This window comes from Typopeltis vanoorti, chromosome 2, assembly GCF_054136105.1.
Source record: "Typopeltis vanoorti isolate ZY-2024b chromosome 2, IOZ_Tvanoo_1.0, whole genome shotgun sequence".
NCBI lineage: Eukaryota > Metazoa > Arthropoda > Arachnida > Uropygi > Thelyphonidae > Typopeltis > Typopeltis vanoorti.
The window spans coordinates 129,590,860-129,606,824 of record NC_143550.1 but is presented as its reverse complement, the minus strand read 5'-3'; the positions used below and the strand labels follow the sequence as shown (position 1 = coordinate 129,606,824).

General features: G+C 37.4%; 1 protein-coding gene across 1 annotated transcript in view; it reads right to left on the bottom strand.

Annotated features, from left to right (window-relative positions):
* LOC150109430 (SH2/SH3 adapter protein dreadlocks-like) overlaps positions 1-9,878 on the bottom strand; it is a 96,918-nt gene extending 87,040 nt beyond the window's left edge. Inside the window, exon 1 of the mRNA XM_090408151.1 lies at positions 9,814-9,878. Coding sequence (XP_090264277.1) covers positions 9,814-9,832 — 19 coding nt within the window. The 5' untranslated portion in view covers positions 9,833-9,878. The remainder of the gene's footprint in view (positions 1-9,813) is intronic.
* Between the last annotated feature and the right edge of the window lie 6,087 nt (positions 9,879-15,965).

Below are 15,965 nucleotides of genomic sequence, written 5' to 3'. Positions count from 1 at the left end.
CCACGTGATGTTGAACATAAAACAATGTAATGGTATAACTGAGGAAATATTGCAATAGTGACAATTCATTAGCTGTCTAAAAAAAATGCTATTTGATTAAAATAAGACTTTTCCGTATGAGAGAGAGACACATTCTGATTTCTGTTTGAATGATCAAGTAAAGCCTCAGCACTTTCTTTAAACGTATGGGAATCCTACGGACTTCTTCCTGTCTGGTTTGATGTGTGGAGAAGTGATTGGTGATTTTTTTTGAGTTGTTTTAGGAATATATCAATTTAGGATGGCTATATTTTTTATTGCTTCTAATTCCTGGTTTAAAAAATCTTCAGAGGAGCAGAATTTGTGTGCTCTGGAAACTAGATTTAATAATGCCAGATTTCTGAGATGGATGATGAGCGGAAGAATTGTGAATGTAGCGACCTGAGAATGTAGGCTTGCGAAAGACAGATGTAGTGATGGAACCGTCTTCTTTTCTTTGGATGTGTAAATCCAAAAAGGAGATACCCTGTAGAGATTCTTTTTCTAACGTAAAGTTGATGTGATGATGAAGAAGGTTAATGCATTCTTTGGATGTGTAAATCCAAAAAGGAGATACCCTGTGGAGATTCTTTTTCTAACGTAAAGTTGATGCGTTAACCTTCTTCATCAACTCATCAACTTTACGCTAGAAAAAGAATCTCCACAGGGTATCTCCTTTTTGGATTTACACATCCAAAGAAAAGAAGACGGTTCCATCACTACATCTGTCTTTCGCAAGCCTACATTCTCAGGTCGCTACATTCACAATTCTTCCTCTCATCATCCATCTCAGAAATCTGGATTATTAAATCTGTTTCCAGAGCACACAAATTCTGCTCCTCTGAAGATTCTTTAAACCAGGAATTAGAAGTAATCAAAAATACAGCCATCCTAAATGGATATAATCCTAAAACAACTCAAAAAAATCATCAGTGATGTCTCCACACATGAAACCAGACAGGAAGAAGTCCGTAGGATTCCCATACCTTACGTCAAAGGCATCTCCGAACATCTTTCTAAAATTATGAAGAAATACAATTTTGCCACTACTTACAAACCTATCAACCAAATTTACAACTTGTTACCTTCTCCTAACGACAAACTCTCACCTTTGATGTTGCCTGGCGTTTATGAGATTCCATGCTCATGCAAATTGTCTTACTTTGGACAGACAGATAGGTCTGTTCAGAAACGCATCTCGGAACATCAAGACCACATTCGTCATTTTAAACCGCAGAAATCTGGACTCTCTCAACACAGAATTGAAAATCCAAACCATAGGATCCATTGGGAAAAGTCTAAACTTTTACACAGATCTTTATATAAACATGAACGTTTATACAAAGAAAGTTCTGAAGCCCTACTACACAGACCAAACTTAAACCGCAATGACATTCTTACTATTCCTAAAGTATGGGAAATTGTCATGTCATACAAAATTGTGTTAAATAATTTTTTTTTGTTACTTCTGTAACACGTTACACACGTTTAATGAGATTCTATTGTAATCATGCGCCCTAACTGTATGTTATTCCTATTATTGTTTTAAACTACTGTACTGATGATATCCTAAGATAATTAGGATGAAATATTTACAATTAAATAATTTTCACTGTGGTTAATACATGTGTTTCTTTTAATTATAGCATGAAAAAAGCGAGAGAGAGATCAAGAGCGATTTCATAGCAGCAATGTCTGAGTATGTATTCCAAAGGCGAAAAGACTAAGTAAGGCGTAGAAAGTTTTTTCACTTGGTTATAAATTAAATCAAAAATTGTTTAATTAATTATTATTTAATCCTTTATCCAAGTCTAAGCAAACGAAGTCTGCACATGAGGTTTCTTCATGACTAGGTTATTTGAATATAAAAGCTAATGACATCAATTGCCTTAACATCCCGCAGTGCAAAGCACACATTCATTTGGGTATGTATAATGCTATGCATTATAGGAAGGCCACTACCCAGACTTTTCTTAAGGTCTCATCAGTGAGAGCCAGACTCAGAAGAGATACCAAAAATATAATTTCTTAGCATTTTTAATTTAGGCTAAATAAGGCGTGGGGTCACTTAAGGGTCAAAGTCAAATAACTGGGAGGAGTCCTCCACATCAAATTTCCGAAATGCAGAGAACTGACTGGGACTCAGTAGATACCCTGTTAGTAGGTATCTACTGAGTACTGAACGAATGAGAATGGACTAGCAATTTGGGAAATGACCAAATTGTATTTTATTGGCTTAAATTACAAATGCATATGATGGTACAACATGATGAGATTTCACACCAGGAAAATTTCCAGGAAACCTGGGCAAACAGTGAAAAATCAGCTACTGGAATAAGCTCCAACTCAACATCTAGAAGAAAAATAAACTCAACATCAGAAGAACTGAAGACAGGAACCATCAATATAAGGAGTATTAATGAAAAGGAAATCGAGCATGCAGAAGAATTGGAAAAATACCATATGGACATGATTGGCATTGCTGAGACAAAGAAGACAAAAACAGGTGAGATGTTACTAAATAAGTATAGGAGGTTATTTACAGGCAATAATGATCAAGGAAAGGAAAGAGTAGCAACAGCATTCAACACAAAACATGAAGATAAACTTCTTGATTGGAAGGCAGTTTCAAGTAGAGTTGTGGGCAAACTTCAAAACTATGGAAAATGAAACTTATTGTACCTCTGGTTCCAAGGAAGAAGTGAAGGAATGTTTTTGAGTCATCAGTACAGGTAGCTGACAAAGAAAATGGAAAAAGTGGTCCTTGTTGGAAATCTGAACAGCAAAGTAGAAAATGAATCCCACCAGGCATATAAAATCATTTGGGGAAAATCTGGAGAAAAGGGCAAAGAATAATGGTACAATGGTAAGTACTTACTGGACTTCTGCTCAGGACACAGACTATTCATTACTAACACCATATGTCAACATAAAGATGTGCACAAGCTCACATGGAGAGAAGATACAAGAAATAAGAAAAGCTTCATTGACTAAGTCATTGTTCATAGTAGTATCATCATGCTCATTCAGGATACAAAAGTGCACAGAGGATTTCAAATTGGAAGTGACCACTACTTTGTGCTAAGCAGGATAAAAATGAATATCACACTGAAAAAACAGTATGTAAGAAAGTTTTAAAAAGAGTTAAAATTGAATAGCTTTTACAAGTAAATTGTAGACTCGAGAATACAAGCATTATTGAAGAAAAAAATGAAATAATTTGAAAACAAGAACCAAACATTGGAATCTCAGTGGCAAACTTTGAACAAGATATTCACTGATTCAGCTTGAGAGGTATGTGGTGAAGTTGTCTGCAAGGATAGAAAAATAAAAACACCATGGTGGACACCAAAAGTTAAAGAAGCAGTCCTGAAAAAGAAGAAAGCATACCAAAAGTTCCTAGCAAATAGAAAGAAGCTTAGAAATGGAGGAAAGAGTACTGTAAAAGGAATCAAAGATGATAAAGGTGACATGAAAACTGAAGATAAAGATATCCCAGATGTCTGGAGTAATTACTTTGAAAGACTTAAATGAACCAAGCAGTGACAGAACCATACTAGAAAATTTTCAAGAGGAATACATATCAATACTTGAGGTAGAAAAAGCAGTCAAAAACTTGAAATGTGGAAAGGCAGCTGGAGTAAATGATATTCAACCAGAAATACTTAAGTAGAGCAGTATAAAAGTTTTGCAGTGACTACACTGCATAATTCTGAAGCCCTGATCAGAAGGTCAAATTCCCAATGATTGGAGTAGAGCTTTCTTAGTACCCATCTAAAAAAGGGAATGAAACTGAATGTGAGAATTACAGAAGAATTTCTCTACTAATTGTTCCAGGTAAGATTTATGCAACTATACTTGAAAAGAGTTGGAAAAGGTTGTGGAAGAGAAATATGGAAAAGAACAAGCTAGATTTAGGTCAAATACAGGATGTCAAGATTAGATTTCACTTTAAGACAAATAGTTGAGAAATTGTGGGAATATGACAAGTATCTGTGTTTAAGTTTTGTAGATCTGTTAAAGGCATATGACAAGGTGCCCAGAGAAAAGCATTTCAAAACAATTATATGGGGTGAATGGAATATTATACAGAGCAATACATAGTCTATATTCAAGTTGTAAATTAGCAATTAGAATTGAAGGAAATACAGGAAGATGGTTTGATGTAAACTCAAGGATAAGATAAGGATGCACATTATCTCCATTCTTGTTCATCATTTATATAGATCACATTATGAAAGCCTGATATTAGAAATGGAGATGTCAAACTTTGCTCTTTGCTTTATGCATAAAGATGCACCATCTGCATTTTCATGCAGATGTTGTATTGTACTCCTAAATACGTCTAGAGAAAGTCTCCAGAATGCACTAATTAAATTAAATAACAGCTGTAACAAATTTGGCATGAAAATCAATAATGAAAAGACCAAAACTACGAATATAGGCAGGAGCAGAGCAAACTTCAGCAGCCTTCTGAATGGAGATCCTATAGAACAAGTAAAATATTTCAGCTATTTGGTCACAGTTTTTAGTGAAGATGGCAGGTTAAATCTGGAAATAGACAACAGAATAAGCAATGCTAGTATGGTGAGTGGCCAGCTGAATAAATTTATATGGAATAAGGGAGAAATTAGCTAAAACACCAAACTAGCAGTATACAAGACGGTGTTTAAACCAGTTTTAAGTTATGGATCTGAGAATTGGATTAGAAATAAATCACTTGGTCAAAGACTCGAGACTACTGATATGAGGGTTCTAAGAGAGTGAACCAATGGTATCAATGGTAGAATGATATTATCTCTATCGCTCTCCTAATACCTCCAACCACTCCAAGCTCTTTAATTTCCTCTCCTTAAAAGTTGATTTTCTCCAGTTCCACTCTCCTAACAGTGAAACCATCCTCCTAGGTGATTTTAATGTCCATAACACCAACTGGCTTTCCTCTTCCAGTTGTGCAGTTCCTCCTGCAGACAGAAATGCTGAAACATTTGCCATTGTTAAAAACCTTACCCAAATTGCTCACAAGCCAACCAGAATACCAGATAATCCGAATCACTCCCCCAAATACCCTAGATCTCTTCCTTACCAATGATCCCTCCAAATATGCAGTGAATGTAGTGAGCCCCCCCTGGATAATTCTGACCACAACCTAGTGCTCATATCCTCCCCCATGCAACAACGCTTACACAGTCATACCCACACAGGAGTAGTTTGGCATTATAACAGTGCGAAATGGGACAGCTTCTGAGATGACTATGCTTCATTCCCATGGTTTAACTATTATTTCCAGTCTTCCAATCCAAACATATGCACTGAACGTATCACTAAAGTAATCTTCAGTGGCATGAAAACATATATTCCTCACACCTCTCTGAACTACCATCCCCTATCTAAACCATGGTTCTCCAAAAGATGTGCCAAAGCTGTACAAATGAAAAATTGACAACTGGATCAAATCAAGAACTCCATCCTCCTTCAATGCCTATACTGAAGCCTAAAACAGATGCAAGAAAATTATCAACGCATACAAAACAGAATTTGAACAGGCAAAAAGCAGGAAACTTGCAGCCTGTCCAAATTGTAGCATGCCTTTTGGTCTCTTGCCAAAGCAAATGGTCATAACTTTTGCCCTACACTATTTCGACTCCTATCATACCCAGATAGCTTAACTGCAACATCACCCACAGAAAAAGGATAATCTCCTGGTTTCACACTCCGCTTCCAATGCATGCATAGCTGACAATGGCAAACGCCCCAGTCATTCCAACTATCCAACATACAATGCTCCCTATATTCTTTTGCTAGAAAGGGCTCATAAACCTGTTGTCAAAATCAGACGTAAAAAAAGGCTCCTGGTCCTGATGGCATTCCTCCAATTGTCCTGAAGGTTTGTGCAGCAGAACTGACTCCTATCCTATGCCATCTGTACATACTCTCTCTTACTCCACTGGTATATATCCGAAAACCTGGAAATTAGCCTATATTCAACCCATTCCTAAAAAAGGTGACAAATCACTACCATCTAACTACCACCCAATCTCACTCACCTCAGTCCTATCTAAAGTGATGGAGAAAACCATCAATTCTCAACTCCTACTCTACCTTGAAGATACCCAACTATTAAGCGACCACCAATATGGATTCCGTCGATGCCAATCAACAGGTGATCTGCTCTCATATATCACCCATCTCTGGACAAATGCCATGGAGAAATCTGGCAAATCCCAAGTGGTTGCACCTGATATCTCTAAAGCCTTTGATTGGGTCTGGCACAAAGGTTAACTAAGCAAACTTCCATCGTTTGGACTATCTCAGGACTTCTGCAGATGGATTGGCAGCTCTCTGTCTGGACACACACTATGTGTGATGGCAGATGGCTCCCTATCCTCTCACCATCCAACTAATGCTGGGGTCCCACAAGGTTCAGTTCTCTCGCCAACCCTCTTCCTTCTGAATATCAATGACCTACTTCTGTTGATCTCCAACCCAATACACAGTTTGGTGGATGACAGCAGATTGCACTCCTCCCTTTCATTTGATAAACCTTATCCTACACAACTCACTTCAACCCACAGAACATCAACCACCACTGCCCTCGATTCTGACCTCCAAGCCATTCGCCAATTGGGCTCAGATAACCTCGTCAACTTCAATGCTAGTAAAACCCAGTTCTGTCTTATTTCTCACAAAAAAAGAACCATTTTCCCCCAGCATTGTTTTCGATAACACTCAAATTCCCAGACAAGATGAAATTTCTCTTCTCAGAATTACCCTGACATCAAGCCTCTCCTGGCATAAACACATATCACAACCATTGCATCCTCAGCTTCCAAAAAAACTGGGTTCTCTCTTTCGCTCAAGCCATTACTTTACCTCTAAACAGCTTAACCTTATACAAATCGCAAATCTGCCCAGCTATCAAATACTATTCTCACATTTGGAGTGGGGTTCCTAAAAGCTCGATCAAAATGCTCGACTCAATACAGAGGAGAGCAATTAGACTGACAAATGACCCATCTCTTACCAACTCACTCCCCTCACTTCCACAGAGCAGTTTAGTCTGTGCAATTTGTATACTCTATAAATATTTCCATGGAAAATGTTCATCCAAAACAGCATCAATAATTCCCCCACTCTGTCCTAAGCCCACTGGAACATGTATAGCTGCCGCCCAACATCCTTTTACAGTACACCTTGACACCCACAGAACAAGTTTCTTTTCCTCCTCCTTAATCCCTGCTACTGCTATATTGTGAAGCAGTCTACCCCATGATGCATTTCCCAAGGAATACAATATACAGGCTTTTAAATTGAATGTCAACAAGTTTCTCCTTTCCCAACCCTCTACCCATATGCAGTACTATAGGTTGATCAGCCAATCTCTCGTTTATGGGCCCAACATAAAATTAAAAAAAAAATAAATAAATAAATAAATAAAAATTAAAAATGAAGATACTAGAAAGGAATTTGACATTAGCATTCAAGAATGTGTCAGCAGTGCTAATCTAAGGTTTCTTATTTAAGTGTGGCCACTTAAATTAGAAAGGTTAGCAAAACAGCTATTTGATCCCAAGATGGCAGGAAAGAGATCCAGAGGAAAACCAAGGTCTAGGTGGATGGATTGATTCAGTCAGAAGTGTTAGGGGGAGAGTGAGCAGTTCTAGGTGTCAGATGATGTGCTAATCCATGCAACGATTGGTTAACTGCGAGTTTAATTATTTGAAGGTTAAATAATTCAAAAATTACTATGACTGCATATGAAATGAAAAAAAAAAATAATAATAACATATATATGTGTGTGTGTGTGTGTGTATATACACACACATCCTTAAGGGATGTTTATAGGAGTGACCCAATGGCATCTTACCAGTATAGAAAGCATATGGCCAGCTAAGTCCCAAACTACCAGCCCATCTATATTAATTCAGTATCTGGGTGCATAATTACTAAGAGGGTGGAGCACAAGAAGGTGAAGATGGGACTTAGTCAGAAGCTCTACTCAGTTCTCTATATTCCTTACAAGCAATGTGGCCATTTCATCTCACGAATTTAATTACCTTTACATAAATGTCCTAAATGCTATATATTCATTGTTACTATTTTTAACTTAAAATTGTAAAGGGCCACTGCCTAACATATTTGGATATGTTCTCCCACCATATCTGATCTGATCTGATTTTTCCTTTTCAGTTGTTTCCAACCATAGGTGACTTTTGTAGGCATTGCCCACAAAGTACTCCTGGTGAGTATAATAAATTTAGTTTAATCCTTTATCCAAGTGCAAGCAAACAAAGTTTGTGCCTGAAAATATCTTCAGGACTGGGGTAAGGTAATGCAACACTAGGCAACTTCGAGCAAAGGTGGACCTAGCTCTCATCACTCCTTGTCTCAGTATCTCCCATAATGCACAGCACATCTCCTTGCAGACATGTATACTGCTATTCATTAAGGGGAAAGGCCACTACCCAGACCGGTTTCAACCTTTATCGAGGTCTCGTCAGTGGGAGGCAGACCCAACCATGGAAATACTAAAGCAGAAGCAATAGGAGAGGTCATATTTACCTATAGGAGTTGCCAACAGGTGTACCACCTTATTATTGAATTACTCTGGATTTAGAGAAAAATAAACTTCCAAAAACCTACTCCTGGTGAGATTTTTACAGGGTAGTTCACATTGCTTTCCCCAACCCCCAAATTTTATCCAGGCTCAGGACTGGCAAATGGCTGCGACGTAATCATGACTGTAAGCCGTGTGTGTTCACGGGGCCAGTTTGCTTGTTCTGGGGGGACGAAAAACCTGAGTTTCTGGGTGATAAAAAACCCCGACCTCCATCGGCTAACTCACCATTCATCGAAAGAGACCAGATAAAGGTTCCTCAAGTCACTGACGGGAATCAAATCCAGGTCTTTCTGACCAAACGTCTATACTAAGTGAGCTATGGAGGCTCTCATAGACAACTACAGAACATTAAAACAAACTCTGGAAACTATACCAACACAGTTAATATAGCATTAACACCTACACACACATCACAAATCACCAGCATCCAACGCCTATATTCTATCCATAAACAGTACCAAACAACATAAACAGTGTAGGCTAATCCCACTCTCTTCATAAAAGCTAATCCTAGCTTCGAAATAGAGAGAGGGATTAGCCTGCCTCAATCAACTAATCCTCATAATCATAGACTGCAAATTATTGTAATGTATATGTCAGTACGGTGTACAATAATAAATGATGATACTGATATGAAAAACAATTCTGTGTATTTATATTCAAAGAAAAAATATTTAAAAACGAATGAGGTACTTAAACTGCATACAGAATTTTGTATACAAAGTAGAAAATGTAATATGTCTTAACTGTACATATGTAAATATTTTGTATGATGATAAGAGAAAAAAATGAATTTTTTTTTTCTCCCATCATATACCTGTAACAAAAACATTTTTCTGTAAGACTTAAAACTCATCCTTATATACGAGTTCTCTCATACTCTTAAAAGAATACTTCAACATTGTTTTATGAATAATCCCAAGCATGAAATACAGAAAAGTAAACATACACGTCTTTACCCAAATAAGTAAGCCTACTACCAATAAACTATTTATCAAAACTTAAATTTATAAACAAACCACACCAACTTCATATTTAGAGACAAACGAATGCCATACAGTATTTCTAAATGTGGAGTGTGCGTGAGTACGTTAATATAATTTTTCTTTTACAAATAAATACTATTTGAAAACTGTTCAATCATTGAAAAAAACGCAAGAAATGAGCGTTCGTACCTAACTTTGCATTCAACATTATAACACCTCAAAATAATTCTTACTATAAATAATGTGTAATACACGCACTACTACCAATAAAACGCGAGAAACTTTGGTTATCACCCATCCACCTGCCTGTTCCTTTCACTCCAAATCAGAAACAGTGTAATTGTTGACAGAGATGTAAAATAAGAAAGAAACATAAAATAAAATATAAAATAAAATATATTTGCTGCATTTTTTTTAAATGTATCATTATATAAAATAATCATAAAACGGAGAAAATTAAAAACAGAATAAAATTATGAAAACATTATAAAAGGGTATTTAGTCAAGCTACAAACAACTGAAAGTATATTTAGTAGAAATACATAACCTGCAGCCAAAGCTGCTTACAAAAAACGATCCTTGTGTCAAATCTCTTTAATTCTCTTACTTCTAATAAATGACAGCATGTTGCTTTCGAAAGATGTTTCATAGTTTTTCTTCTTATATCTTACAACACAGTCCAGTGTTTTGAGTATAAAAGAGAAAGAAAAAAAGAATATATTAACTAAAGAAATTTGTTCCCGAAGGATGTAGCAGAACTCTTTTAGTACCAAATGACTATTTTGGGAAATAGGTGGGCACACAGCCTCCGATCTTAACCATATCCAATCGTTCGATGCTGTTGGCACACTCTCCCTCGATGAGTCTATGGACTCCTTGAAGGTGTCAAATAATAATAATAATAATTAATGATAGTTAAATTCAAGCCAGGGAAAGCTTCTGGTGGACTTCTTTGAGAGAGAGAGAGAGAGAGAGAGGGAGGGAGAGAGAGAGAGCAGACAGTTGCTATTATCTCGTATACCTAAACTCTAACTGGTATAGTATTGTCTTCTGAAATAATGTCTCTATTGTCTAAATTTCAAAAACTGGGAAGTTAAAAATCTGAGTTTCATGGAGGAAAACCGAACACATCCGCGAGAAACCTAACTGAATAAGTAAGTGAGTCACTTCCATTCCTGACTAATTCAGAAACAGTAGCCGAGGAAAAAGTTCTTCTATTCAGCCACTAAAATCTTACTTATGTCTGAGATAATATTATTAATAATCATGATAACATATAAATAATAATAATAATAATAATAATAATAATAATAATAATAATAATAATAATAATAATAATAATAATAATAATAATGATAATAATAATAATAATAATACTCTATAACAAACGTATCCGTGTAGCGACAGGAGAAATTGCATGCTTCAGTGATGCTGAGAGCTATGTTCGCTGTAGCTTAGCTACAAACACAGCAATCCCTTGTCAGACAGGTTTCACTTAAGGAGTCAGGATAACAGTGTTCCATACCATAGGGTAATGACAGAAGTATCAGGAACACCAGGGAGGAGTTTTTGGGATTAATTATTGCAACCTCGCCAAAAGTTATAGACATTAGTGAGCTAACACCAGATAAAGTAGTTACAAGGATTTAATGTGAAGGGTTTAGTATTTTCAGGAAAGATGAGGGGTACTGCTGATGATAGCAGATGAATTGCAACCAAAAACAAAAAAGGAGACATGGGGAAGGTGGGTGTTCATTTGAAGCAATCTGGTGTGAGATTAAGACCAGCAAGACAAAATATACAGTTGGTTGTTGCAATAGACCAGGGTGTTCCACAAATGATCTGGAAGCCAAGCATAGCTAAAGTAGTGCAATGAGTACAGGTCTAGTGTTTATTATGGGGGAGTTGAACTATGGAAATTTAGACTTGGAAGGAGAAAAGATCACATGCAGGAAGGAAATAGAATTTATACACCTCGTGAGAGATAATTGCTTAAGGCAGCATGTGATGGAAGGGACTATGGGAGGGAGAGTATTGAACCTGGTCATAAGTTCAGAAGAGCAATCCATAACTAAGTTAAAAACATTGTCTGCAATTTATGAAAGTGACTAGGCGGTCTTGCCATGGAAAATTGTAAAACATGCTCCCACTAGCCAAATGCAGAAACATTTCCCCTGCATCGATCCTATGAAATCCTTCAAGTAACTTAAATATTTCTATCATATCCCATTTTGCTTATCAACCAACTATTGCAGGAAGTTCACAATCTATCCTCATTTGAAGCATTCCACTGTGGCGGTTTCATCGCCTTCGTCATACAACTCTGGATGGTCTCCAGCACTTCCTCATCCCCCAAGGAACACAGGTGACCTGATGTGGTGGTATAATGTATTTATAAAGAGGAATGATAACTTCCTTATCTCAGCTTGTTAGTGTGTTCTTCAACAACCAAGTAATCCCGTGAGGAACCCTGGCTATACAATAACAATATGATTTCTAAACTTCACTTCTATTCCATCAACTACCACAACTTTCTGGATTAATCGGTTTTCTGGAGTACAGTTCCCTCATTCTCGTAGACATCTCATAATCTTTGTATTCCAAAATACACAACTTTCCACATTTTCTCATTTAATTGACATAAATTATGTTTGACCATAGTGTCAGTCTATTTAAACCATCCTGCAAGCTCACGATATCAATTTGAATAATTATTAATCTAACCAACTTTGTATCATCATCAGCAAACAGCTAAATATCTCCCTTCAAATTATTTCCTATATTATTTATGTACGATTTAAACAGCAAAGATCCAATGACAGAGTCCAATGGCACATCACTAGTTACCTGCCTTTTCTTGCATTCTGCTCCCCATATAGTACTTTTGGGTATCTGTCTGTCAGTCATCCTTTTATCCATATCTCCAGTTGCATATCCATACCAATTTTTTGCAGTTTGCCTTTGAATTCAATGTGGTATTCTGTCAAACGTCTTTACAAAATACTGTAGTATCATTGAGTAGACATTCCCTTTGTCCAACTCAGCTGTCACCCTATTATGAAAAGTTATTAGATTACTATGATAAAATCTACCCTTCATAAAATCATCCTTCTATAATATTGTTAAGCACCCATTCTGAATTCTCTTTTTGACCAACTTTTCAAGTACTTTTACCACTCCTGTGATATTGATTGGTCTATAATTTGCTGCGACAGACGTAAATCCTCTTTATACAAAGGAATGATTTTGCTCTCCTCACAATCTCTTGAGACTGTGCTATAGCTGAGTCTTAAATTTAACCATGCTACCATGCCAAGATGTCTATAGACATCAAAGTTATCACGAATGAGAAGTGCATATTAAATTGTAATACCATTGATATTACATTGAAATATATGATGAATACTAAGCGTATGACGATGCGCATTTGATCCATAATGACAGGTAAGATGGTTTCCTTGCACATTCCCTTAAATTGCAAGCGGATATCACATCCACTCCCAGACCTTTTTTATTCAGATTCTGCAATATTCTAAGTACCTCGAATTGATCAACCTCTTTTCTCACATCAATCCCTCACACTTCTGCCATAAGAATATCTTAACTTCGATGGTATACCATTGCAAATTGTTCACTCAGTTGCTTAATCGGTTCCTCTGCCTTTGCAACTTCTCTATCATCCGCACTCATTAATTTATCCTTCCATCGTAATTTTCCTCCCACTTGCCAGATAACGAAAAAATTTTGGGATTTCCTGTCACCTTCTTGGTTAATTTCTGCTCTTAATCTGATTTTGCCTTCCTTATGCTGGTCACATTCCTTGTCTGATCCTTGTGCTATTCATGAGTTAGCTGGTCACCTTTCTTCTTTTATATCCCTCACTACTTTTTTTGTTACTTATCCTGAATGATATTACTCATATATCCATCTCCTACCTGATTTATTTCCTCCTGACATTAAGTATACAGTGTGATATTGCTTCCTACATTTACTCCTTGACTATCTTGCAATGCAATGTGAGCATCCTTCCTTTTCATATCTTTATGCCACAGTATTGCTTCAAGCTGCTTCTTGCTTGTATCATAATTACCTGCATTGAATTTCTACATATATATGCCTAATTAACCGAAATTTTCTCGTTTTGTGATCTCCTGAGTCAAGAACACATCATTTGAGGTAATGTAAACATCATGTGAACAAGGCGACCATGGAGTGGGAAAGGAAATGCACAACTGATCAAGCTGGCTTCCGAGAAATGTTCATCTTAGTTATGGACAGGTCATCCTATGACAAGATCCAACATTCTCGTACCCTGGGTCCTCTTATATGGCTAAGAAACTTTGCAGGTATACATTGTGCGTAATCCAGAAGAGATATCTGAGAAAAAGATAGAAGTTTCAAAATTCACCAGCAGAAAACGAAGTAAACACCAAAGGGACGGGATTGGTGTTTGCTTCGTTTTCGTATCATGCAACTCACAGGTGCCAGGAGAGAGTTGAAAAATATGGACACACGATTTTTTCTCTTCTTTCCGGTTCTTTCTACCATCCACAGCGATGCAACAAACCTTATCCCAACAAGCTTTTCTTGAAAAGCTGCACTACCTAAACAATTGCAATGCTGTTGCTGCAGTTCACGAATTTCGTCACCTGAACAAATGTCGACGAATTCCACTTTCTCCATTTGCTCTCCGACGAATGATTAGTCGTTCAAAACAAGTTGATGAAGTTGCTACTGCTTTGTAGAGCAGGCTATGTATAACAGCTTTGGTTCCTGGAGTGCACATTCTGTAAAAAGACACAAGGATATGACTTTCACAACTGTCTAGAAAATTCAATGGAAGATTCTGCATTTCTACCCTAATAACCCTGATCTAGATTTCTCGCCCAGAGGATTTTGAAAGTCGACTAACATTCGCTTTAAAATACCTTACGCGCGTCAAGTTTGACGCTACGTTGCCGTGTATGATTTTGTGCAGAGATTAGGCTCATTCTCACATGAACGGAGCTGTGAATACTCACAATTGCCGGGATGGTACGCAAAGCTCTCATGCAAATACCTTTGCTTTCACCTAAGGTTAATGTATGGTGCGGGTTTGTTTAACCATTGCACCATTCTTCTTTGACGACATTGGCAGTCTGGTACTGTTACCTGCTCAGTTAATACTGAGAGGTATCGCGATATGATAAACAATTATGTTTTGTCACAGAGATAGCAATGCTCGGGCATGTATTCAGTCATTTTCATGCAGAATGTGGCCCCTACACACATCGGTCGATCCAAATAGGAGATTCTTTAAGACTATTTCGCGGAAGTCAGAGTGATCAGTTGCCCGTTTCCCACTCCATGGTCGCCTTGTTCACACGATATGACCCCCCCCACACACACACACACCGTGACTTCTTGCTCTGGAAATTTCCCAAGGACAGATAATCGGGATCATCCTGATAACTTGCCACCGCTGAAAGACGGCATAACGTGGCATAAGCACATCATCTGGCTCGTCCAGCTGCGTTCTGCTATTGAACGCACTGTGCAAAGGATGCAGTTTCATCCTTTGCACAATGTACCAGTAAGAACAGCACACTGAACAGTATACAGCCTGTAAATGCGTAACAGAAGTGAATATAAATATGTTATTTATGCTTGTGTCGCTTTTGTTCTTCATGCACGCACGCACGCACGCATGCACGCACGCACGCACACACACACACACACACACGGAAAAATTACTATCTACATTCGGTACATCATCCCTGGTAGTGATTTATTAAACTACTTCTTTTTCTTTTTCTGAGATATCGCTTCCGCATGACGCACAATGTATTCCAGCAAAGTTTCTCGGATTTTGCATCACTGGGTGCAGCTCTACAAAGTATGCTTTGATTTTTATCATCCTGTATATGCTCTCCTACCCACCCCCTCCCCCGACACAGAATGTACCTGTGATTTCCGGCACATGTACATAAAATAGATTTTCCAGAATATAATTCTAACCTAATATTTAATTAACCTAAGATTTAATGCTGTGGTTGTACTTAGATCTGAAGAAACTAGCTTCAAAAATCGTGGCTGAGTGTTTGTTAAAGCCAACCTCACGTTATCGTCAATATGTACGATGTTTCTTGCCTTTGTTTTCATATGAAGAAGCGTTGAAAATCCACTCTCGCAGAGATATTATTATTATTATTATTATTATTATTATTATTATTATTTGACACCTCCAGGGAGTCCAAAGACTCATCGATGGAGAGTGTGCCAACAGCATCGAACGATTTGACCCCTTCCAACTTCTAACCGCGCTCAAACTTGCTTAACTGAGCCATTAGTAGCAGAGGCTC